Consider the following 27358-nt stretch of genomic DNA (forward strand, 5'->3'; position numbering starts at 1 on the left):
TGAAACGTACACATGCAAAGATTATCATTCCCGCTTGGTGATTATTCGAAGGTACACAGAGAAAAATTCTTTACAAAACTATGGAAAGTCATCTAAAGGTACATTATACAAGGGCACCAGCAACTTTTTACAGCATTTTAACAAAAACAAAATTCCCAAGTCACATATTAGGACCAACCTTACGCACTGGACTAACCCTAGATTTATATATTTCCTAAGAGAGAGACAAATTCTAGGTACATGGCTATCAATACTTATTGCTCAGTACAACATATATATAGCTTTCCTTTCCTTCTGTCTTCACTTTTTTGAGTAAACATTGAAGCCTGGAAGTTCTTGGTTTCAGATTCAGAACCCCCTTTAGCAGGCTCAGCTATTCTACATAGGAATCATGAATTCATCTTACAAAATAAAACAGAACGGCAAAAAACACCGAAGGATTGTCAACTTTATCAAAACCAAAAAATTATTTGCATTGTTTGGTTCACTAGAATGAAGATTAAATGGAATGTTCATTTCTCGGTTCCATTCTAATGTTTGGTTCGGTAAAAAAGAAAGGAATTTACATTAAAAATGGAATCACCATTCACCAATTTAGGAGAATGGCCATTCCATTGGGACGCCAAGGAATAGTCATTCCATTCTTGCCTAAAATCATCCACTGAACCAAACACTACCAAAAGCAGACGAGAAAATTAGATTAATTACCAAGAACACAGAAACACATACACTAGAGTTAGCTGGCACTTGATGATTCTTTGGATTTTTCAGTCACTGCCTCCTTATCGGAATTGGCTGCATCTACAGTACAAGTAGGAGTCGTTTGCACCTGACTCGTATTTTGGGTCTCCGATGCAATTCCCAAAACCACCAATACGGACCTACAGAACAGTCCATGCAATCAAAGCTCTACGTATATTCGGTTTGTGCACAAAAGTTGGCAAAAAAGTAATGCAATTCCTTTCAATCTTTTTGTGCACAAAAGTTTTAAGCAAACCTTGGAAGTGAAGACCGTATATTCGGTTGGCTAGCATGAGCTATCAAGGGGGCCTTAAGCGCTGCTGTTCTATTTAATGCATTTTCGAGCTGTGCCGGTGGTAGCTGAAAGACAAAGGCACCATCAAAATAAAATCAAATAACTTTTTCTTTTCCCTCCCGCTAGAAAAATGATCGACAGACTGAACTAAAAATGCAAGGGATGTTTCACAAATATCCTCAAGAGGACATAGAGGCACGGGAATACGAAAATTTGTTATTGGCATTCAGAGTTTTCATGTACTTTCCCTGTATGTCAGTGACCAACCCATAAAAATAACTTTTAGAAGAGTGCCAGGCATTGGAATATTTTTTCCCTCCTCTTTTTTGGGCAGACATTATTGAATATGCATTATTCACATTATAATGTGCAGTAAAAGAAATACAAGTAGAAAACTTTCATCATGATGATGAATAATAAATATTAGAGATAATGTTCTAGAGAGGAGTGCACCTCATCTTACCACAAAAAGTCATAAAATGAGATAACTTTTCTCAACACAAAAAGATGCTTTTTGCTCACCACAAAAAGTAACTTTCCATAAATTCGCCATTCATAACTTCTTAATTTTCACCATAAAAATCGTCACTTTCTTAGGATGTGCCCCTTTTAGGGGTGCACATCATAAATTCCCCATAAAAGTCAAATGTATATAATCAAACATAAAACATTTAGATGCAATAGCCATAGAATCTAACTTTTACCAAAATTGTAATACTTCATAACCTTCACAATACATATACCCATACCAAAGAGAAATTTAGCCATGCAACTGATGATCTATTATTGATCTTATTGTAGACATAGCTTCAAAAAATATGTATTCTTCTCAAACCGAAATATATCTCGTGGAAATAACAATTTCCTTTGAAATAAAATTCCAAGACAAATGATTCATGATGATCTTACTGGGTAAAATAATGAAAGTGAAAAAGTTCAAGGAACTTGCGATGACTTTTAATTTCTAATAAGATGGTTTGGTACAACAAGCAGAACGCACCTGAAGCAACACACTAAAGGACTGAGGCTTTGTCAAGAGAGCACACTTCAAGAATCCTACCCACAACTTCGGGTATTTCCAAATCTGCAGAATGTCCAATCAATTGTTAAAAACAGCCTGGATTTGGGAGTGACTAACTGCAATGAATACTGATTAAATACAGTCACCTGCTTGTTAACAAGACGAGAGAGGATTTCCATGATAAACTCCACCTGCATAGCAACCATACAAGACCTGGAGTCTTAATAAATATCAAAGTACATAATATCCATGGAGAAAAAATAAAGGCGATCACCCATCATCTTATAAAATAAGCAGGAAGCGATTAATTTGATGGTAGTGTAGTTAAAAAACAGAGCTGTAAGAAATCAAGCTGAGTTTAGTACTGTAGTATTCAGGCCAAGCTTTGTGTTCCTGGTTGTTTCCAAGCTTCGGTCAGCAACTCCTTGAGTAACTCAAGCTTGGCCAAGTAGGTCCTGACATTGAGAAAGTAGGCAGCCTTGGCAATGCAGTCCGGGAAATAGAGCACTTCGTGGTTTGGATAAGAGCTATGAAACACGGGTACTCCAAAAATGTTGCCATACAAATATCGGGTACTTACCGGGTGTGAGTACGCATACCGATACGGCTGCACACGTACCGGGTACGCCAAAAAAGCACCGGGTACATTTTATACGATCAATATACTGATGGGTACGGGATTGGTATGTGATCGGATACGTAATGGGTACTTTTTTGGTATTACAGGATAAAAAACGAGATTTTCTACAAATAAAGGGCACTGGAGCAATTTTTTTTGTCTATTTAAAAAAATTATATAAATCTGAGGTTCTTTTGTAATAAATAAAAAATGAAACCAATTAAAATTAGGCTTTCTAGATCTATTCGATTATCTCCTTCAGAAATACTCCCAAGAGAGTCGAAGAACTCCTTTGAAGGTGCGATTGAAGAGTTTTAATCGGCGCTGATTGATTCTTTCCTTCAAAGACCACATTTCGGTAAGTTCATCTTCGATTCTTCCCCCTCTTCTTCTTCGATTCTTCTTTCTCTTTCTTTCATTTTTTTTTTTTTTTTATGTTTGTTCTGTTTCTTCGATTCTTCTTCGATTCCAGTTTGTTCTGTTTCTTTGGAGATTTTGTACTCTTTCTTCGCAGATTTTGTTCGATTTTTCTTCCTCTTTTTTCATCTTTTTTTTTTTTCTCCAGATTTTGTACTCTTTCGGCAGCAAACGAAGAACAAAGATAACTCTTTTTTTTTCCTTTGTTTTTCTTCAATTCTTCTTCCTCTTTCTTTCATTTTTTTCCAGATTTTTTTTTTCTTTGCAGCAAACAAACTGATCTGTTCTTTTCTTTTTTTTTCCTTCTTTTTTTCCCCCTTCGTTTTTTTGATTCGATTCTCTCCTCTTTGATTTTCTCTTTCTTTGATCCTTCCTTTTTCTTGAACTCACCTCTTTTTTTTTTCTGATACATATCATATATATATATTATTTTTTATATTTTTTTCCTCACATCCACTGGAATTTCATGCAACTTGCAAGTTTAGAGCCTTCTCTGTGATCATCTTAAAAAAAACAAAGGTATTTAACAGTGCCTTCTTTTTACAGTCGTAGACTATAGTAGACACAATAAAAAAATTGTTATTTAATTTGTATGTTGGATGTTTAGCTATAAATTTAAAATTTTTTTGTTTTTTTTTAAAAAAAAAGGCATACCTCAGCCATACCCATATCCTACTTTTTTTAAATTTGTTGTATCGGCATACTCGTATCCTACCCGTACCCGTACCCGTATCCGTATCCGTATCAGTACCCGCACCAGTGCTTCATAGGATAAGAGTCAATTTTAACAAGTCAAATCATTTTTACTTACACAGATATCGAATACCTTACAGGCAATTCAGCTCATTTGCACCAACCAACTTCAGAGGGTTATATAGTAAAGAAAAAGGATTTGCATGACTGTCATTAGTTAGCTGCAAGGGATGAGCCTACAACAACCCTCAAGTGTCAATTGTCTAGGATAAAATCTTTTTTTTGATAAACAAATTTTATTATCACAGCATCAAGAAGATGCTAAAAGAATACAAAATGAACCCCACAAAGTGGGGACCTAACCAACTAAATCATCGACAAAATCTAAGATAACAAATAAATATGGATTCACTCTTTCCGACATCCAGCTATACAAAACACCCAAAAACCAAGACTCAAAACATGTAAATGGGTCGAGCACTTTCTTGAAAAATTTGACCATTCCACTCCAGCCAAAGCAACCACATCAAACACAAAGGAGCTAATGCCCAAGCCTTCCGCTACTGCTTCCCAACTCGACCAATCCCCTAACAACGAAGAACCTCCCTGATCTACTTCGGCTGAACCCACACCACTCCAAACAAAGAGAAAACAAGCACCCACAAACGAGAAGCAAACGGACAGTAAATCAACAAATGATCTACTGTTTCCGCATCCGCACAACATATGCAACACCAATTAACCAAAATATGATGCCGACAGATCAGATTATCAATAGTCAAGATCCTACCAAAAGCTGTTGTCCACACAAAGAAAGCCACATTCGATAGAACACCAGGGACCCACACAAAACGCTAAGGGAAACCCCCCCCCCCCCCCTTTTCACCGCCACACAAGGACAAATAAAAAGACAAGACTGAAAAAACACCTTTAGCCCCTAGAACTCCCCAAACCAAAACATCCTCCCCTTCCCGCCCAACCTGAACCACATATACGAAAGCCAACAAATCCACCAACTGCCCAACCTCTCAATCCTGCGTATATCAACGAAGTACAATATCCCAAACCAACCCCCCCCCCCCCCCCGGGCCAAGCAAGACGCCACCAGCGCATTAGGATCCACCACCAAACGGTAGATCAAGGGAAAACGCTCTAGAAGAATAACTTCCCCACACCACTTATCCTTCCAAAATTGCATCCGAGCTCCATTGCCCACCCGAAACTGGACTCTATCTCAGAACGGGGCCTTAACCAGCCAAATCCCCTTCCACAACCCATACCCAAAAAAACCCCCCACCACCCTAGTACACCATTCTCCCCTCCCCAACCCATACTTGAAAGCCACCACCCTGCGCCACAAGTGATCCCGTTCCTGAGAAAACCTCCATAGCCACTTCCCCAACAAAGCCAAATTAAACCTACACAGCCTACGTACCCCCAACCCCCTAGCCCTCTTAGAGCAACAGACCTGCTCCCAATTAATGAGATGATACCGAAACTCCCCACCATCACTTCTCCACAGAAAATTGCGTTACAGCTTTTCCAGCCAACGAGCCACCGACACAAGAATGACATACACTGACATAAAATAAGTCAGAATACTATCCAACACACTCTTCACCAAAGTTAGCCTCCCCCTCTTCGACAAATACTGCCTTTTCCACCCTGCAAGCCGACACTTAACCCTTTTCAACACCCCATCCCACACCCCCTTCGTGTTATAAGGAGCTCCCAAAGGCAACCCCAAATAAGACACCGCTAAATGAGACACCTTACAGCCCAAAATAGCTGCTAAAGACAAAAGTTGAACAACCTCCCCTACTGGAATCAGCTCTGACTTCGCCAAATTAACCTTCAGACCTGAGACCACCTCAAAGCATAACAAGACACATCGCAGATGCTCTAACTGTTTTGGATCAGCCCCATAAAAAATCAAAGCATACAACAGGTGGGAAACACCAACCCCATATGCCATCAAAAAACCCTCCAACAAGCCCTCCTGCACTGCCCGAGACAACAACCAACTCAGCGCCTCCATGATAAGAATAAACAACAAAGGGGACAATGGATTCCCCTGTTGCAATCCCCAAAATGTCTGGAAATAACCAGCCAGCGTCCTATTCACCAAAACAGACATCCGCATCGTCGAAATACAAAACTAGACCCACCGCCTCCACCTGTCCCCAAAACCCATCTGCTCCATAACAACCATCAAAAAATCCCAACTGACATTATTGTAAGCCTTCCCAATATCCAACTTACAATTCAGCCTTGGCCGACCTCCCCGCAATCGAGAGTCTACACATTCATTGGCCACTAAAACCGCATCTAAAATCTGACAACCACCCACAAAAGCATGTTGGGGTTCCGACACTACCTCCCCCACCTACAACCGCAACCTATTAGCCAAAGCTTTCGCCAATAGCTTGTACACACTACCCAACAAACTAATAGGACGAAACTGCTGAATATCCTCAGCCCATCCTACCTTAGGAATCAAAACAATAAAAGTCGCATTGAAACTCTCCCCAAACTGGCCCGTCTGGTAAAACTGCGACACCACTGCCATCACATCCCCTTTTACAACCTCCCAACAATACTGGAAAAAAGCCATTGTAAATCCATCCGGACCCAGAGCCTTATCTCCACTCATCCCCTTCAAAGCATCCACCACTTCATGTTTTGCAAACGGTTGCTCCAACCCATAAGAATTCGAAAACATATCAAAATCCAGACTAGCAACTCCCCAACACCGAACTTACTCCGGAACAGATGCACATAAAACCCGGCAATCCCCATCCGAACCTCCTCCACATCTGTCAACTCCACCCCATTAACCCGAATCTTCCCAATCTGATTCACCCTCGAATGCGCATTTGTCATCCAATGGAAGAACTTTGTATTACGATCCCCTTCTTTCAACCACAAACACCTAGACTTCTGCCTAAAACTGACCTCCTCCATCTGTGCAATCTAAGCAAAATCAGCCGGCAAACGCACTTTTTGAGCCACCTCCTCATCGGCCAAACCCACTTGTGCTTCCACATCGTCCAAAGACTGCAATTGAGCCAACACCGTGGCCTTCTGCCCATCCAAATGACCGAAGACCTCTTTATTCCAGTGTTGCAAGTCTACCTTTAGCCCTTTCAGCTTCTACGCCAACCTATGACTCGAAGGACCGGACACAACGTAGCCCTCCCACCAACACTTCACCCAAACTGCAAACCCATTCGACCGGAGCCACATGTTCTCAAAATGAAAGGGCGAAGGACCCCTCCAAACACCCCCACCATCTAATAGAATTGGCCAATGATCAGAAACTGACCTAGGCAACCAACACTGAACCGCCCCTGGAAAGTGCTTCTCCCAATCTCCTGTCACCAAAAACCGATCAATCCGGGAAGAAACCCGACCCCGAGACCACGTAGTCCCCCCCTGGCGTAAAGGCATATCCACCAAATGCAACTCATCAACCAAATCAGAGAAATTCTGCATCACACCCGATATATGTCCCCATCGAGATCTTTCACTCGGCCATCTCACCATATTAAAATCACCCCTTACACAACACGAAGACTCCCACCGAAATGCAACACACTCTAACTCCTCCAAAAACATCCGTCACTCCACACCTTGCACCGGCCCATACACCCCTTGTAACCGCCCAACGAAAATCATCCACCACACATCTGAATGAGCAGGACACTAAGAAAGCCCTAACCTTTGTCTCTTCTCTCACCACCACCCTACTATCCCAACATACCAGAACCCCTCCTGCCACACCTGACGCCGAAAGGAACACCCAATCAATACACCGACCATCCCAAATCTCCTCAATAACATCCCTACCCAGACACTCCGTTTTGGTCTCCTGAATACAAACTATGTTTGCTTTCACACTTCTCAACAATACTCCCACCGCCACACGCTTCCCCCTGTCATTCAACCCACCCACATTCCAGGATAAAAACTTCAATCTCATTTCAACAAAAGTTGTTTCTCCCTCCCATGCTTCACCTTTTTCCTTTGCTCCCCCAAACGACTATCATAATTAATAGAACACTCCAGATTACGCAGCACCCTTTCCCCCTTCTAACGATGAGCCCCATTCCGAACCACTTCCTTTGACGCAACCTCACCGCACCAAGACATCTCTACCGCCGAGAATAATCTCATAGCCTCCGCCTCATGCCCCTCAAATGAAATCCCTAACAACTGACTGACCTCGCTAATTCTCCCCAAAACCCAATTTGAAACCTCCGAAGCTGAAGGCCCTGAAGCCCCAAAGCAATCTCCATCAATAGGCACTCCTCCACCCCTCCCATCATGAGACACTGCAAGTGGTTGAAGAAGCCTAAAGTTGGCAACGTCCTCAGTCGCTGACACACCCAGATCATATCATCCGCCAAATCTTCCCACCTTTCTGGCACTTGTGACTGCAAACCAACCATCACTTGTGCCTCTCGTAGCGAAACCACCGCCCAAGCCGCACTATCCTGAGCCTCCTTCGGATAAACTAATGGCTCTCCCTCTGTCTGACTTATCGGCCCCTACGAAAATTGTCCCTCTCTCCCGACAGCCATCATCATCCCCCAACACCAAGTCAACAGCTCCATCTCGATACCCCCTCATTCCGATCGACTGGAAACTTGAAAAGCCTATTTGCATGGGCCAGCAGCTGAATCTCCTCCGATGTCCGTTGAGCTCCCTCCCTCCCATCATCTTTCTCAGTCGCCTTGCCTCCACATCCAATCACTACAAACAAAGATTCGAAAACCCTACAAAAAGACAAGTTCAAGTTGGCTTCGACATGATGATGAGTCGGACCTCCCTCAACAGTGGGTCGAATTCGTCGGGCCAAACCTCGTGGATCCAAACCTGGAGGTCCTGTAGGTCTACCCAAAGGCCAACGGCCCCATCGTTGGTTCGGATGTCCAACTGGCCCAAACGGTCTTGCACTGGCCTACCCAAAGCTTTTATTTCCCAGACTGGAATGCCCCAGCCCAGTTAGCCTCCCACCCCTAACATTTTAGCCTAACAACCCAGCCCCCAAACTAGGCTACTACGGCTGTCTTAGTCCCTCAGGCCCAGGCCCAAAACGCATGCCATGACCCATATTCCTCTACCCCAATCTAGGACCCGCTAACCTAGTAAGGTAGTTCCGAGATCGTCGCCCACCATCTTGCTCCACGATTCTTGTGCGAAAATCACAGCCCTGATCTCGCACCATTCTCCTCATCGCTGGCAGCCATTTCCGAAGCTTACCACCTGACGACCACCAAGACTGATGTCGGCCAATCTACCCCCAACCTGGATCGAAACCCTCAAGTACCAAGGCCAAGCCTTCCCAACCTCCATCCATCGTAGGAATGAACATCTGTTGACGACGTTGCCCCAAAGACATGACCACTTGCACCACACGCCCATCCTGCTCTGACCTCAGCCATACTGCCACACTTCGGCTTCCACCCGACACACGACCCAGAAACAGACCACATTCCCCCGATGCCTCTGCCTACCGAAGTCGGCCTACTAACCATCTGATCTCAACCCTATACAGAACTATCTCACTGCGTCAACCCTGTCCTCGTTCCACCACCGACACCGTACGTCGACCCCTGCTACCTGCACCAATATCCTCGAACTCATATGCCCGTGGACCTAAAAACAACCTCCGACAAGGCCTAATTTCCGGCACCAGCAAAGGATGGCCGGTCTCCCTCTCCCTCCATCACGAACATTCTCTCTCATCGCGCCACCTCCCCATTTTATCTTCTTTATTCTGTTTCTATCTCTATCACATCATATCACATATTTTTTCTAAAGAAAATGTAGTGATGAAGGGCTTATCATAGATCAAAGGTGTGCAGAGAACTTGATGAAGAAGATACTAAAAAAAAGAATCATATAATTCACATATTTCAATACCACCTACAGGTCAAGGATCAACTCAAAGAAACTTAAATTGAGTTGTGTATTTGATATTTGAAACTCAAGACTAGGATAAAAATCCTTTTTTCAAAGACTAAAGTGGGGAACGACAAACTCACCCAAATGGACGGGCAACGATTATCTTAAGAAGGCACAACCAGTACAAATTAAATGTCGGTATGACACCCAATTTTAAGAGTATTCCAATGCAGTTAATAGCGGCTCAAAGAATTGGCATTCACTTCTCCCAAATGCAATTGCCTTTTAAAACATGCTACTAAAGATGGCAAAGAATATCAGTCAGAAACCACTGAACTGATTAGCTTCTGAATAAATTACTGATTACAATCACGTTGACAAAAGTTTGTTACTTGCAGATGGGAACTCTTTTGTTTGTAGCATATGCTTCAAAAGTACTTGTCCATTTAAATGCATAAAAACATGAGAGCAAGTAAATGCCCATATATTCATACAATCACCAAATGGTTCTATTGCTGTTATGTAGGAAATAAATTAGATATTTAATTTCTTACCAGTGCTGGAAAAGCACCTATAGCCTGTAAGACTGTACGCATGAACAACAAGGGAAGAGGAATCTGCTCAACCTGCATGAATAATCTTGGTTAGCTGTGAATTCGGCACCTGCAACAACATCCAGTCAATAAGAAAATGGTTACAGGTTGCAGGTGCTACTGACCAATTGATTCAAGACCTTTGCAAGAACTTGTTGGGTGAATATCTGCCTTTGCTCAAAACAAGCATTACATGCATCAGTGACCTGCTTCAATAATTAAATTCCTTAGTTGCAGAAATGAGTGCATAATGGAAAGAAAAAAGGGAAATGAAAGAAAAAGAGCATATGCCTTCTTCAAAGGAATTCCGTCTCTGTCAGGATCAATCCCGTGGATAGCAATTAACACTTCAGCAGGCAAGATCAATGGACCAGATTGAGAAGAACCCTAAATAATAATGTTTCAACAAATGTTAGACTTAAAACACAAATGTTAGAGAAGCAACAATGTAGATTGATTACCTTTATACAATAAAATTAGGATTCAGACAGATTAAACAAAGAAAAAAATAAAAATAAAAATAAAAAAAGGATGTAAATAGATCAGCTACCAAACTATAACCACATCTGTGCCTCCATACTTAAAACAAGTTTTCCTGGATCAAAATGTTCCTCGTGGAAAATGCATATCAAATGAGCAAATGAGTTCTTCAAAATAAAAAATGTGAAAACAATCATAGAATGATGACATAAAGTATTAACATAGGCATTTGGCTGCAGATGAGAAATGCACAGCTGACAAAGGGGTGCCCAAGCATTAGTAATTGGGGTGAAAGATTGAAATAGTTTACTAATTAAAAATTCAGATTGAAAAACAAAACAAGGCTCAGCAATAAATCATCAAATAGATTAAAAAAATAATTTTAATTATTTTTCATTCAAAAGGCTTGATGGTAGCAATTCAAATGCATTTCATCTTGTTCACAAGTATTTTTTACAGTAGTATATACCTCAATCAGGCAGTCATAAGACAAGTTCTCAATCAGAAAATAACACAGCCAATTGTAAGAACACACCACAATTTTAACATATGCATTAAACATATTGATAGTACCGTGATGAATGTGCTAATCAAACAATGACAACAATGTAAAAACAACACCCAGATTGAGGAGCTCCATGGGAAGAAGGATACCTGCAAAACACGAGCAAGTGCAGCTTGGAACTTATCTAAGGGGAGATTAACAAGATGTGGAAAAATCCGCAAAACCTGACAACAAGCAATGATCACGAGGAAGAAGATCAGACCAAAACTAATAAACATATGCATAAATTAATGATGAAAGTGCATATAGGAATAACGGGAGGGCTTAGGCAGGAGGACAAGGAACAAAAAAGTAGAACATGCGTTGACAGTAAAATCAACTGCTTGCTTACAATTAAGACTTCTTACACCAATGAACCAAAACTGTGAATATAAGGGAAGTTGTTGACTAATATATATACATATATACAAAAACAGGAAGTCATGGAATGTAGAGGCCTACATGCTCCAGAATTGGATGTCTAGATTCCAGAAACAAAACTAGTTATTTAAGAGGTATAATGCTTACGATATATTCACAAGTATATTAACTTATCAATACCATGGTGGTTATACTGAAGGAGCACACTGCCACTGCAGTTATCCTGCATGCATCATTGTGAACTGTGTTACACCTTGCCCGCTCAGGTGCCTAGGCCAAGAGGCAGGACCTAGAATGTGAACCTTTAGGTTTCAACAGACATGGGTAAGGTCCATGTGTTCAGTGTTAACCGCACCACACGGAAGGGCACACCGGCATATTGCTTATTTGCATATGCCCAAGTCTCAAGACTTTGTTTGATACAATTTATCAATACCACAGACATTATACTGCCAGAACACATTACCATGACAGTTATACCGTGTCCATCATGGTCAACTATGTTACACTATGTTGCTCAAGTGCATACGTCATGAGGCAGGACCAAGGTTATACAGATAACAATCATACACAGGATTCGAACAAAAACAAAGAATAACAATGCAGAAATGAAGAGCAGGGAAGATGGATATAAAACCTCATCTTTTGGTAAATATGACAATATTGGAATTAGAACCTCTACATCCTGCAATGAAACAAAATTACAAATAAATTTAGCCAAAGCCTCGTCATGTATTCAATTTCATGAAATATCTTACCCTACCTTTACTTTTGTATCATATAACTTTCTAATGGTCAATATTAATTCTGGAGAAGGAATGATCCCATCTGTCAGTGTATGCAAAACCTGTTGAAAGATCAGCAAATTGGTGATATAATTTCTTCAATCTTGTGCAAGTGCGACATAAAATATAAAATTATAATTACCTGCATCAAAAGGCTCTCGCTTCCAGTTGGTGGGTCTGAAATAATTTCAAGAAATTCAGATGATGAACCAATAGTGCGAACTAGTATTGGGATTTGCCGATGAACTGCCTGCATTATGCAGCTGATTAGAAGAACAATCTACTGGTAGGAATGGTGAAAGTTATATCAATCATGGTATGACTAGCACAGTAAAAATTAATCAAACCTGCTTTACTGCATTTGACGTGCTTTTATAGACAACAAATATCTCGCGAAAAAGGGAGTGCTTCTGTAATCAGCACACGCCACTAAGTTATCCAGTGAAGTATCTAGAATTGGTTTAACAAAAGCACAATACATTGAAGTTGACCAACAGCAAAAGAAAATATCTAAAATAAAATAAATCAACACCTTTGTACACAGGGCAAAATAGAGTGACATGCAACGCTGTGCCTCCATTAATGAAGAAGATGATAAATTCGGAGATACGCATGACTGAGAAGTATCAGAGGAGATATCTTTGGTGACGGCACCCACTGATAGTTGTTCAGTTGAAGGTTTGTCCAAGTCCTGAATAAAATCACGATGACAAGTCCACAATCATGTTTTCGATACTAAATACATGATATGCAGGCAGAGCATCAAAACCCAAAAGAAACGCCAGTCTGCACATCATTCAGGATGTATATCATTCAATTAGTGAAAAAGGAAAAAACCAGTCTGAATTCAATTTTCTGAAAAATGAGTTTTTTTTATTTTCCATTTTTTTTTTTCACTGAATTTTCATGTGTTTTTTTTTTCACTGAATTTTTTTTAATATTTTAAATAATTTTTTTAGTTTTGTAGACACACTTAATATAAATACCATTAAAAAGTGTAATATTTGTGAAAAAAATATTTAAAAAATTCACTATATACCAAAAATAAATATATATATATATATATATATAAATTTAGTACATTTTCGTATTCTTGTATACTTGTTGATTTTTTTAAATATTTTTTCAAATATTTTACTTTTTAGGTACATCTAGGTTAGGTGTATCTAAAAAATAAATAAATAAAAAATTGCTTAAAATATTTAAAAAAATTCAATTAAAAAAAAAACTCAATTTTTAAAAAATTAAATTCAGAAAATTAGAACCAAACAAGGTTATAGGATTCAGCCTCTCACAAGGCATTTGAAGAACAGTTGTAAGAGCATGGAATTGCATGGGGTGACACTTTCAAACTACATTTCTCTCTACTATTCTGTACTCTTAATTGAATCGCTACCATACAGCAGAGATTTCTTACTGCTATTGATTCTATTATCGAGTGTAGAGAAGAAAACACTTAATTTGGACATAGGACTTCATTTTGGATGAATAGATTTAGGCTATAGCATACATTAAATTCTTAAATAGGAATACTGATAAAAATCCATATTTTAGTTATCTGTCATGTGTCGATTGGTCCAACCCAAATCTATATAGTATACCATGGCAGTAAAATATCTCCAATATTCCTGACAATTAAAAGCCTCACATTATTGTATGATGTAAAAGTGTTAAAATGAATAGTTACTGGCATAAACATTCTTTGGAAGAAGCGAAAAGGAAAGCAAATGTTTGTTCCTTCACATTAGTTTATGGAAGCCATAACGGAAAAGTGCAGAATATTTGTATATTAAGTAACAAGATGATATTATGACATCGTTTCTCATTTTTTATTAATTGATTTATTATAGAATTTCTTCCCTTAAGAGTTTTTTGCACACAATATTTTATCTTTCAATATGCAAAACTAAATTATTATCATTTAAACCAGAGCAGGAACACATCAAGATAGAACAGAAACCACAAAGTGGAATTTGAATCAACAGAATACCTTCTGTAATTCCGTTCTGTCACCATCAATTCTGTCCATTGTATCATCACCATTACTTACAGAGTGCAGCATTTCCTTTGCAAACTCTTCTATTTGTTGGGCGATGGCTGATAAAGGATAGAGCTTGTTTGCCACCTGTAAAAAGATAGAACACCGAAATTAGATGAAATAAAATACGGGAGGTTAATTTTACTAATTTATGAGCAAGTTGTAGAAAGAATACCAGGCGTATTGCCTTCATACGTACTTCCTCCAAATGATGAACTGCACTCTTTCCGGAGGTTAAAGAAGGTACAGAAGTTAGACCATGGAATAACAAAGGGAAATTTCCATTTGGATAGTAACTAGAAAATCTAATGAATTGCAAATGCATCCAACTAGGATAACAATAGTAAAATGAAAAAGAAATGCAAAAGGGTTTTATAATCATGAAAATTACACATTCTCTTGTGCTAGCCAAACAAAAATAAGGGGCCAGATAAGAACTAATCATGTTAGCTGTTGTCATCTTCCTTCTCTACATCCTCCATGTTTCTACCTGCAGGACTCTCCCTACTTAGGTGACGTTTCTTATTGAGAAATGCGTTTCTGGGCTCCTAATTAAGAAACTCGCTCCCGTCGAGATAGAAACTCGCTCCCAACTAAGTTAGAAACTCTTAGACACGCAAATCTCAAACAAACAAAAGAAAAATAATTTAAACTTATTATAGTACTTTCTATTTGCATAATATTTATGTATACTTGATAAAGACAATTCGTAGGCAACATCAATCTCAGATATTTATTCATATTTTAATAGGTATTATATATATATGATATACACGCTTCCACAAGCGCTCCCAACCTTAGAAACTTCAATAATATGCCCTCGCTCCCCTGCCCCCGCTTCATGCAACTAAGGTTTCTACACCTAATTTTTTACATCAGAAACTCCAATATACTTCAAAATGTTGAATTTGCAATCTAAACTTCAGTCTTGGAGTAATCGGTGGCTCTAGTTATGACATTTCTCATCCATTATAGCATCACATATAACAACAAACTCCAATGAGAGTTTATGTTCATAGGCAGAGGAACTTCTGCATAACTATGTAGGAAATTTCACACACACTCCTCAACTTGTTTAATATATAATCTTCTCATCAATAAGGAAAACTTATCACCAATTTAAGTGTTCAATTAAGAGAGAAAAAATCCACTATATGACATGTTAAAATATTTCAATCAAATCTACCTACTAACCAAAAACATAAGAAGTCAAAACATATACCCATAGAGAAAAACATACAATAATGAGTGACAAGGACAGAAATGAGAAAAAAAGGAAGTCCATAATACCATTCAAAGCCGACATCAGTACTGCATTCAACCAAAAATAAAATAAAATAAAAAGAATAGACAAAAGAATAAAATTCTAGAATATAGAGAAAGAAACCTGTAAAGCAATTTTCAAACAGACATCTCGAATAGGTGGCCGCAGCAAAATCAGACTCCACACAGCACTGAGACCTTGAGTAACTCTATCTCCACTAGGTAACTCCTCATCTTTATCACTGCTTCCAGGAGAACACAAGCGCTCTAAGAGATTAAAGATAGACTTTGGTAGATAAGGAGCTTCACCAAGCAATCTACTTAAAGATTTGTCAGAAGCTGGAAAAGAATCTCTAAGTGCTTCTGCCTGCATTAAAAAGAAAATCACTAAAATATTTGCCTTGCAGCAGGATAAGTGACTGCAAAAATAGTAAAAAAAAAAGGATCCATACCACAGTCAGAATAAACATTTCATATACAGATGTAGCTGTTGACGAGGAAAAGAAATCACGTTCTTCTGCTTCACCAAACAACTTGTAGAGGACGCGCAGGGTCAACTCGTGTCCCTGAAGACATCCAGTAACTATTGTCAGTTTGTACACTATTCAATGACAAATTAAGAGTATGAGTAATGCCAAAATTCCTTTTTATTTATAAGCATTTTTACTACAGAAAAAACTGAACTATCACTTCAACTACAGGAGTTTTCCCTCAGAAAACTAAATGCATAAAGCTGAGCCACAGAAAACCCATTGAAAGATAAGTCCACAAGCAGTTCTAGCAAAACAAACTGAACAGGAAGAAACAAAAAAACCTAATCTAACAGTTCTTTATTTTATTTTACTCTATCTTTTCATCCAATTTGTCGAGGGAAACAATACAAGTGCACATATAAATGGTAAAAGAGGTATTATCCACCAACCAACAAAACAGAGTGATTTTAAATTATAAAATAAACTCAAAACATTCACTTACCTCGTGATTCATGTAATCCGACAATACATGCTTTTGTAGTATTTTCCATGGGTCTAACTCAAGGGGAAACTGCATTTTAGAATAAGCGTTAAGTTCATATGAAATATTGTAATAAAAAACCCTCCTACAATTTGACTAAAGTTGGGTGCATTTGATAAAGAAAGCCATTTACTGCCGATTTTTGCAGTTTATAAACGTGTACAAAACTCAAAGAAATGATCGTACACCATATTAACATTGGAAACAACAAATTGGGCACGAACATGAGGAAATACAGGTCAAATGGATGTTGAGAATAGAAGACAAGAGGAATGTGTTTCTGGAGTGCAGTAATACCAAACAACTTCAAAAAAAAACCCCATAAAAAGGCTATAGCCTATAAGACCATCTATGCTGCTGCAGAATTTGTTACTGCCAAACAATTTCTTGGCAGTTACCAATGTCAGTGCCTAGTGAGAACTGGGGCACGGACAGGTGCAGTTGCAAGAGCACAGAAGTTCTCACCCTTTCAAGGTTTAGAGGTCTACAGCATGCCTTAGCACTCCCTATTTTCATCCTTCCAGAGATTTTCTGAGTTTTATATATCACAATTATTCAAAAATATTTCCTTTCTCCCTACCCTCTAAGCTCCTAGTGGAACTTTACATTGCTGCACAATAACCCGATTTTTTTTATCGAGGACTAGTATTTTTATCCATTACTCTAGCTGTATGCCTACTGTAAAAGGGAATAATTGCTAATGCTTGAAGAAAATAAAGATGAAAATATTACACGAACTAGAACACAACACCACGAGTAATTGACAAAAGGGGTGTCAATATCTTCAGGGATTTCAAAAGGATCCCTTTTCATAAAGCAAGTGTCTTCTCAGCTGATGCTGTCTTACGCTGTCCCATTCTAAGATTAGATAAACAGAAGAAAGGCAATCTTCGAGTTATAACTTCAAATGTACTAAACTTCTACACCTGATAAGAAACACAGGTAAATTCTACCATACCAAAAAGATGCAGTCACTACTGTAACAACTGCCTTACACATTAGGTTGTACGGAAATCACAAGAATATGACACCAAGAAAGACAGCACAACATCAAGCAATTATTAACAAGAGCGTAACTTAACATGTAATGGCAACATCAAGCACATTACAGCAAGCACTACAAGAAGATAATTATAACCAAATGAAGTTGGGGTTGTTACCTCAACTCCTAAATATGCAAGTAAAGAAAAGTGGACATGTGAACCTCCGGCATCTGCTATTTGCTTATAAGCCTCCACAATGCGTGTAAAAGCCAATTTTTGCAATTGATCCTTCTCTTCATCAGCAAGGTTGATAACAGGGGCCGACATCTTGGGCAAGATGAATTGAGTAGACAATCCAACAGAAGTCACTGTTAAGGAGTTTCTACTGCTTACATCCGTGACAGCTGCTTTGGGGCTAAGTTCCTCAGACCTATCGGTTGATATCGATGGAACTAATTCCATTACTGAACTACCCAAACTAGTGCCTTGCTCCTGACTGGCATCTTCTAAATCCGTCGGTGCCAATGATGAAACGATGGGTGTTTCAGCCAATCCAACACTGTGAACAGCTGAATCCAGACCAGGTATCTCACCCCCTAGATTCCCAACATCAGGGACTTCAGGTGGAAGAGCTGAAAAACCATCCTCCATTGAAGATGGAACTTCATCAGGAGAAGAAACTGGTAGAGATACCAATCCTTGTTCAATTCCATAATTTACACCAGCAGATGATGCATCATTATCCTCCTCCCCTTGAGTATCCTGCAAGTTCAAGTAGATTTAAGCCACTCAATTTGCACAAAAATCAGAACCCAGAATTTTAGGCAAAGCCATAAAGAGAAACAAACTTAAAAGACACACAAAAAGCTGAAATTTGACTGACTTATTACATTAGGACCACAGAAAACTAAAAAATCAATTGAGAATTTAAAGAATAGAAAATCATACCTCAATATCATTGGATGAAGATCGTTGGGCATCTGACACAGAATCCATCTGCATAGGAGTGCTGGACATAGAAAGCATCTCTGCCAAAATAGCCGAAAGATGTTTGAATTGGGTATCACAACTAACAATATTTGGAAAAGAACCCATGTTTGGCAATGGTTCTTCATCCCCTTCTGCTTTAGGGCGATTGGGAGGAAGGTGTCGCATATTAGCCATTACTACTTCAGCTAAAAGGTCAGCAGAGATACTAGAAATGAGAATCTCTAATGGACCAATAGCTTTCTCACCCTGAGCAACCAATGTACCAAACATGGCAACGAGTTGTTGCACAGGTCCATTATCTACATCTCTGGATGTTGTGACTCCACTAGAGGGAATGTCATCCCGATCCCTATCTTTCTCTGATCCCTCTGAAACAATAGGTGTTGGTCTGATACGTTTTCCAGACACATCATCATCTTCAACCGAATCACCAACATCTTGTACTCCAGGTCTTTTCCTTCTGGCACTACCATGCACAGCATCATGTCCTTTAATTGAAGGCTTCTCCTCCTGAGGAAACTCAACAATTATCAAGTAGCTCCAGGCTTACTTGGGTATCCATGCATACTAAACGCATATGCATACCAGTGTCAACAAATGGATAGGATTTATGTAATAAAACAAAAGAAGGTATGCCATGTGGATAATACCAGAGTAATTGGTGAATCATCCTTCCCCTCTACACTTCCATTGATCTGGCAAACTTGGAGAAGAGCTTGTTCCACTAACCCCCCAGCTTTCAGGTCTCTCAGTGCACCAGCTAAACGATCCTGCCACTAAAGAAACCAAAAACAAAAGTATAAATGATCATGTAAAGTAAAGCACATCTTACATTACAAAAAATAAGTGACCTTTGTTTGGTTGTGGCTAAAAAGTAAAAAGTCAGCTTATTAAAGCCCATTTTGCTAACAAAAAAAGCCTTTAGCTCATTTGGCAAATCCATTTCCTGCCAAAAAAACCCGCTTTAGTCAATCTAAAAAATCATTAGGAAAGCCAAAAAATTAAGAATGTGCCAAACAAACGAGCTTTTTTAGTAGTAGCTTTATTGTATGTTTATTTTTAGCTAATAAGCCAACTTTTTAATTAACTCTCAAAGGAAGCCTAATTACTTTACTTAAGACTAATCAATAGTGCCACAATGATCACATTTATATGCTATAAAGTATTTATCATTAAAGGGCTCCACCACTCGTTTTTGTTACCAACGTAGTGATAACACATGAAATGATAAACCCTTTATGGTACATAAATGTCATCATTGTAGCATTATTGAAAACTAATATCACTACAAGAAGAATTTTAAATTAACATAACATTTTAAATATTAAAAAAAAACAAAACAAAACAAAACAAAACAAAAACTTGGATATGTGTTGATGGAATTGATGAAGGTTAACTCGAATAGATCTGAATAAAACCGACTTATGTGCATCACTTACCTCGGCCCCTTCAAAGGTGATTCTTGGGCCTGCCACTGTTTATAATGCAATTATTACATGAATGATATCTTGATGTTTAACTTGTGAAATATATGACTTTTAAAATTTTAATTAGTATTATATTATTTTTTTTCATTACTTTTGAATAAACTATTTGTATACTCGGCATATAATAAATTTATAAAACTACTCCCTCCATCCCAATTTATTTGTGGGAAATCCAACTTATTAAGGAGACAAAGTAATCATTACACATCAATTCAAAATTTAAAATACTTTTACCATAATACCCTTTGATTTTGAATTTTAAAATGTGTTTGTACTTGTGTATAATGGGTAATTTTGGAAATCTAAAAAATTTCAATACCCAAAATAGAAAGTGGACAAATATTTTGAGACCGACCAAAATGGAAAGGTGGACAAAAAATGGGACGGAGGGAGTATATATTTTTAACATGTCCCAAGAATATAGTGTTATGCACTTAGTAGCAGGAAACTTCTATTGGGGTGACATTCAACTCAAAAAATCGATTCCGTGCTCTTACATGAGAAACTTGCTCCCGTTGAGGAAGAAACCCACTCCCAAATGAGATAGAACCTCTCAAACGTACAAATCTCAACAAAACAAAACAAACAAACAAAAACTCAAATATATTTTTATTCATGTTTTAACACATATTACAACTAAACAATAATAATGCTAATATAAATTTATTAGAACATATTTATATATTTAAATATCTACATGCACCCATAGACACTCCCAATCTTAAAAACTCCTTTGTGCCCTCACTCTAGCCCTCGCCCCCACTTCGTGCAACTAAAGTCGTGCACTTTTTGAAAGTTGTCATGTTGGTGTGCCATGTGTCGCATGTCAATGATGCTTATGCCCTAGCTCCCTAAAATGAATGCACGGTATTTCAAGAGGATTAAAGGACAGCCAATTTGTTAACTTATCAAAAAATTGGACATCCAATTTGATAGAAATCTATTAATGTGGTCAATCCAAATTACCAAAATAAGGAATCGTTAATGGGCATCCAATTTGTTAACTTATGCATATCATCTCATGTTTAATGGACAACCACTTATTTCCAGGCATGTCATCTCGTGTCATAAAAAATATAAATAAAAATAAATTATATGTGCAATCATTATATTACCTATAATTATTATAAATTTCAATAAAGCAAACAATATAGAAGTCAAAAAATATATATTTTAACAATAGCCAGCTTAAACAGAAAACAAAAAACATGAAACGATTGAGAAATTGCATGATTATTTCCAGACAAAAGCACGTTAATCATAAAGCTAAGAGAAAAGGCGAGGCCTTAAAATTTTCCTGAAGTTACACATCATAAAATATACTTTCAACAAACAACAAGGGAGATAAATACCGGTGCAGCGCCCGGGTGTGTACATTTCAAGCAGCAGAGGAAAGCATTCTTTAAAGCATGATGCACCCCAGAAACACACACCCCTTTGTTGACAAAGCCCGAGGGATCGAAACCTAGTAAGACTGGCAGAATGCGACCATAAAAGGCAGGCCTTTTTCTTGCAATTGCAGAAAGACTGGTAAGAACCATAAAATGAAGTGAATGGTGAGCAAACTATACTGCATTAGCTGGTCTATAACAAAAGTCATTTACAACTAAAAACAAATAAATTACTTATAAAATAAGAAAGAAATATTCGTTCATGAGATTATAGAGATAAATAAATAAATCAACACCCCATGGTCATGACATTTAGGTAAGAAGTTCTTTGACAATTGCTAAAAATTTTACGGTATCAATATATGTAACCGAGAGAAAGTGGATGAGTCAACAAGCCAAGTTTCAACAATTGCTCACTAAGGAACAATAGGAAATATAGGGTCACCAGAGAAAATGGCGACATACAATTGCTTTCATGTATCATGGGAATACAGTACATAATAAGGTACGGTTGGCAGTTTTTAAGGGTAAAAAAGCAGATTCCTAGAGTTAAGAAAAAGAATGTGGAAGAGAACCGTCTGATATGCCCAAATAAGAGCACGAGTATGACAATTACTACAAAAGAAAAACATATAGGGCTAATTTCGGCAATGGCAATAATATGGGAAAGGAACCCATTCAATTACTGCAATAATTTGAGAAAAAATTGCATACGCTTATGATAATGAAAGACCACATAGTACATACCTATTGATGAGCACAATGATCATAGAGTTACTAAGAGACTTCACTGTTGGGAACCGAAGCTGATCAAGCAATAGACCCAGACCTTGACTTGCTTCAATTGATAAATCTCCAACATTGAGTACAGGATGACCTCCACGAAGCCATGATATATTAAACTCTGGAAACTTTCCTAAAATGATCGAGCAGTTGAGAATCATAAAAAGATCATTTAAGTGGTGCAAATAACATAAATAAAATATAATAGTATAACACTTAAAGCCTATAATGTCAATGGATGTAGCATTACCTTCAAAGGCTTGATGAGGAGGTGGCTCTGAAGAGCCACTAGGATCGGGAGTATAAAGAAGAATAACTGCTTCAACAAACTTCAGTGCTAGCAACCTTGTCCCATCACTCCCAGGCTTGGAATCATGTGGTGAAAAAGAATCAGACCATGCACAAAATCTAAATAAGTGCACCATGTGATTAGAATCATTGCTTACCTGGAAAGCTATCAAGTATATTTCATCCCTGAACTTTAGCACCCATGCCCATGATGATTCAAGTGAATTGTCCAACTCACTAGAGTACAAACCCTGGAAATTACAGAACTGAGTATACAAAATTTTTCATTTTTAACAAAAAATAAAAATATATTATACTAAAGGGTAGTTTGGAAAGTACACAAGTGATGAAGCAATAGGTGGTGTTCAAGGACACATCATACCAGTTAGTTGCTGCAATAAACCTTATTCATATTTGAAGAAAAGATCAACTATTAGACTAGGATTTACAAATGTCAGTTGGTTGCTTCTGTTGCCCATGCAAGTCAGATTGAGTGATGTCCAAAAGATACAGTCAGTGCAAGCCAAACCAATGTAGACTTTGTCTAATGTATTCAAGAGAACTTGGGAGCACTTAAGCCTATCTAAGTAAGACAAGCTCAAACAAGAATGGTTGAACAAGCCCAAAACTATCCACAGGTCAATAGAGACTTGGGTGATGCACTATGAATCAATGACACTTGCGCCCTAGCAAAATAAGAAGTTTATCTATTCGAATAAGCTAAGACACACTTATGCACCAGTAAGGTTAACTATAGACATTGATAATCCTTGACAGCAATCCAATCTCATAGGTAAAATGTAGATGTGGTTCATTATACTTTCAGTAGCTATTGCAGTTGCACAAATGCAGAAAATAAACTTTCAGAGATATCAACCAAACAGGCAAGTAAATATGTGTCGAATACCCAACCCACATAATAGATACAGAATATTAACGTACCTGAATTGCAACTTTTACAAGAGTGGAACGAAATAGATCAATTCCACAAGTGATGGCTTGTCGAGCAACAGCTGGCGTTCCATCTTTTAATACAGTTATCAAAACAGGTATAATGTCAGGTATGAATTCCATATGCTTCAATCCTATATCACCAATCATCCTACATTAAAAGACACATAATCAAATGAGGCATACTCAGTTTTGGATCAGATGAGGGGGAGGGGTAGCAAACTTAGAAAATTAGTAATAATACATTACCATCTCACCAAAGTATGTGTATAACATTACAACAATACAAACAGAAGTATGAGTTGTTGATATTTACTTATCCAAAAAGATAATAGAAAGAAAAAGAATTGTGGGGAAATTACAACCAAAAAAAAAAAAAAATCCAAGTAAAAATAAACCATGACTTTTTAATTGTGTCAATTTAAACTGTAACCTTTTTATTTGTATTTAAAGTTTTCAATTTTAAGCATTTGCTTATTTTTATTAAGTAAAACTGGTGGGAAAAAAAGATATTTTAGCCATAGATGTACATAAAATGTCCAAAATATCCTTTTTCATTGAGTTTAATAACTAAATTACGTTTTTTTTTTTTTTTGTCGACTTTACTTAAGCTATGTTTGGTTGGTAAATTTGTGGAGGGATTTGGAAAAAGAAAAGTTAGGTGAAATGTGAACAAAATATACCAACATTTCACCTAATTTCACACACATTTTCTCTTTTCCTTCCCAAATCTCCAAACCAAACAACGCGTTAAGAAAATAAGAGGTGGTTTGGGATGTTCTAAATAAGTACACTTTTTGACTTTTTATGAAATATGGGTTGGGTATAGGTTGGATTTGAAGCAAGGTTTTAAAAAGCGGCCGCAACCGCTACGTAACGCCGTTACGTAACGGTTGTGGTAGTTACCGCCACCCGTTACGGCCGCTTTTGCAGTGTGATTGAAATTTATAGGTGTATTAGCCGTAGTGGCTGCTATAGCGGTCGTAACGGTGTCGTAACGGCCATAACGGCTTGTTACGCACCGTTACATAACGGTTCCGAATTGCTTCTTTCAAAAAAACATTAAAAAAAAAAAAAAAGTTGAAAATGGGGGAAAAGAGATAGAGAGAGAAGAGGGAAGATGGAGGAACAAGAGATAGAGAGAGAGAATAGGGAAGATGAAGAACATGTTATTGATTTGTTGAAGTTGTGAGACCTGTGTTATTCTATTCAGCTATTATCACTCAACCATTTTGTCTGTGTGTCTATTTATATATTGTTTAAAAATAATAATAATAATAATAAGTGTGGTCATTATCTATTTGGCTTGATTAATATATATATATTTAGACTTTTATTTATTCTCTTACTTTTGTCATTGTTTATCTTATATATAGTTAGTAATTATTTTTTGTAAAATATAAAGTCATTAATTATTAAAATAAAATATAAAAAACTCAGTTTATAGTGATTTAAAAATATGAAATATATTGATCAAACTTAAAAATTTATAAAAATTGATCAATATTTATTTTAAAACCCAATAAATATGATCATGGAAAAAAAATGTGCGTATCGGTAAGTTTTTTTCAAATTGTGCAAAAAATAAAAAAATTCACGATTCCGATTACCGCAACCGTTACGCTACGGCCTTTACACCCGCAACCGCAACCGCCCCACCGCCACCATTACGGCGACCGCAACCGCTTTTCAGAACCTTGATTTGAAGTGATGTGGTAGAGAGGTGATGTGACTTAAATAAGACGATGTGACTTAAATAGGATAGTGACTTTTTGACTTTTTTGCAAGGCCTACATAAATGATTTAGATTGAAAACAAATCAAAATAGTAGAATTTAAATTGACAAAATAAAACTCATACTTTATTTTGTTATAATGATCAAACCTTTTTTTTATTTAAATCCCAAGAATCCCCATTTGGGAAGGGACTAAAATAGCCTATCAAATCATACTCTGTAGTTTCCTACACACTTTTGTAAAGAGCCCAAAACTCACTAACATAGCTTATTTCCAAATGAGACCGAGTAAAGGTAATTAATAAACAGTATATATTGGTGGAAAATATACACCACTTTCTTGTATTTACTTAGGCTGTGTTTGGTTCAAGTATTTGGAGAGAAATTTGAAAAACGAAAAACACACATTTTCCTTTTCATTTTTCCTTTCTCTTTCCAAATCCTTTTCCAAATTCTTGAACCAAACACAGCCTGGAAACCAGTAGAGTATAGATATTAGCCCTGTTTAGTAGGGCTTATTTCTAACTTATTTCAGCTTTTAGCTTAATTTAAGCTATTTTGATATATTTTGTTCAGCTTAATAATACAGCTTATAACTTTTTGTAAGTCAAAAATCAACTTATTCTTTGAGTGGAGGAGAAAAAACTTAATTTATAAGTCAAAAATCAGCTTATGTTCATAGTTATAAGTTATAAGCTATTAGGCTATAAGTTATAATCACTTTCCCACAATTCTACCAAACGGGTCATTAAGGCTAAGTTTGACATCATCAAAAAAAAAGTTAAAAAGTCACTATCCTATTTAAGTCACATCATCTTATTTAAGTCACATCGCCTGTCTACCGCATCACTCGAAAAACGACCCATATTTCATAAAAAGTAAAAAATTACGCTTATTTAGAACATCCCAACAACCCCTAAGGCCAGTTTATCGTTTTCACTTCTTAAATGCAATTTCTTGCTTCAATGCAACATTGCAGCTCCTTTGGCCATTCTTCGTTCCCACACACACACACACACAAAACAATTTTTTTTTAATAGCAAGATGACAGAATCAAAAAAACAAAAGTCGCAGCTCTGAACCCATGCTCACTTCCACAACAACATGATACATATGAACATGAATTACCGAATTGTGTGTGTATATATATACATATGCAATTATTGGAGTTAAGAGGTCGTACTTTGTGACAAACTTGCGAACAGGACTGAATTGATCGGAGTGGAGATCGAGGAGAGAAGGGAGGAACTCGGAGAGCAAAACAGAGTCGGCCTGAGACAAGTCGTCCTTCAATTGACGAAGTTGTTCGAGCTTCGAAGGTATGTCAATGGCGAACTTGGCCGAGTTCATGAGTCTCGCCACATTTTCCCTTGAAGTCGTCGCCATGATTCCCACCATTGCAAATCCCCCAAAAAGAAAACCCTAATTGTTGAGGAGCTTCACGGTGGTGTCATGAGATGGAATGAGAAAAACATAGAGAGATTCGAAAAGGGTTTTGGGGGTAATTGATAAAACGACTAATGAGAGACAGAGAGAAAGGGAGTCTACTAAGCATCAAAGAGGCTAAATAGTTCGCCGGAACACGACTGATACACGAAAAGGTCGTGTTTTTTTAACCAGTTTAGTTGCGTTGTTGTACTCTGTAAATACTAATTTCCCAATCTTTCCGATGTTACTTAACCCCCCATCCTAAAAAAATAAATAAATAAAACAAAACAAAGCAAAAAAGAAAATTTTCACTTTACCCCCATGATTTTGGTCATGTGTAAATTATCCCTTAACATTCAAATATCATTACATAATTCCCCTATTATTCACGAAATAATGTACAAAGTTAGATTTTTCATCAATTCTAACAAGATGTATAGTACACATGAATGTGGTGCAGTTGGACATAAATTGATGATATTTCCTCACAATTAAAAGACCAAAATGTCTCTAGACTTACAAATAAAA

The 27358-nt window shown here is 37.6% G+C and overlaps 1 protein-coding gene across 12 annotated transcripts; it reads right to left on the bottom strand.

Moving 5' to 3' along the window:
• On the bottom strand, window positions 1-27089 carry ESP4 (HEAT repeat-containing protein). 12 transcript variants are annotated; one of them, XR_014341920.1, is made up of 29 exons: window positions 26586-27049; window positions 23659-23818; window positions 22875-22982; window positions 22679-22793; window positions 22393-22561; window positions 21607-21781; window positions 19418-19543; window positions 18726-19277; window positions 17955-18539; window positions 16756-16824; window positions 16233-16346; window positions 15905-16147; window positions 14693-14740; window positions 14470-14604; window positions 13012-13170; window positions 12827-12889; window positions 12622-12729; window positions 12458-12541; window positions 12332-12379; window positions 11424-11498; window positions 10581-10676; window positions 10415-10495; window positions 10251-10322; window positions 2423-2512; window positions 2204-2248; window positions 2037-2120; window positions 998-1101; window positions 730-881; window positions 1-378 (listed from the first exon to the last, which is right to left on the bottom strand). XR_014341920.1 is itself a non-coding variant. In XM_082891247.1 (28 exons), exons 1-27 carry the CDS (start codon window positions 26798-26800, stop codon window positions 737-739), a joined length of 3963 nt encoding a protein of 1320 aa, XP_082747373.1. In that variant the 5' UTR covers window positions 26801-27089; the 3' UTR covers window positions 1-378; window positions 709-736. The 12 variants fall into 12 exon arrangements, 9 of the variants coding, with proteins under 9 accessions (XP_082747373.1, XP_082747372.1, XP_028075872.2 ...); XM_082891247.1 differs by lacking the exon at window positions 2423-2512 and having other exon boundaries at window positions 709-881; window positions 22875-22967; window positions 26586-27089; XM_082891246.1 differs by lacking the exon at window positions 2423-2512 and having other exon boundaries at window positions 1-373; window positions 22875-22967; window positions 26586-27080.
• Between the last annotated feature and the right edge of the window lie 269 nt (window positions 27090-27358).

The sequence above is a fragment of the Camellia sinensis genome, chromosome 10, assembly GCF_055761805.1.
Source record: "Camellia sinensis isolate YWXY chromosome 10, ASM5576180v1, whole genome shotgun sequence".
NCBI classification, from domain to species: Eukaryota; Viridiplantae; Streptophyta; class Magnoliopsida; order Ericales; family Theaceae; genus Camellia; species Camellia sinensis.

Bases quoted from the DNA above. Each gene is read 5' to 3' on its own strand.
- ESP4 (XM_028220067.2), bottom strand. From the start codon at position 26,800: ATGGTGGGAATCATGGCGACGACTTCAAGGGAAAATGTGGCGAGACTC. The intron at 19,278-19,417 runs GTATTATCCACA...GAGTTTCCTCAG, and splicing joins ATGATTCACCAATTACTCTG to GAGGAGAAGCCTTCAATTAA. The intron at 11,499-12,331 runs GTTTTATATCCA...GCTTGTTGTCAG, and splicing joins CATATTTACCAAAAGATGAG to GTTTTGCGGATTTTTCCACA.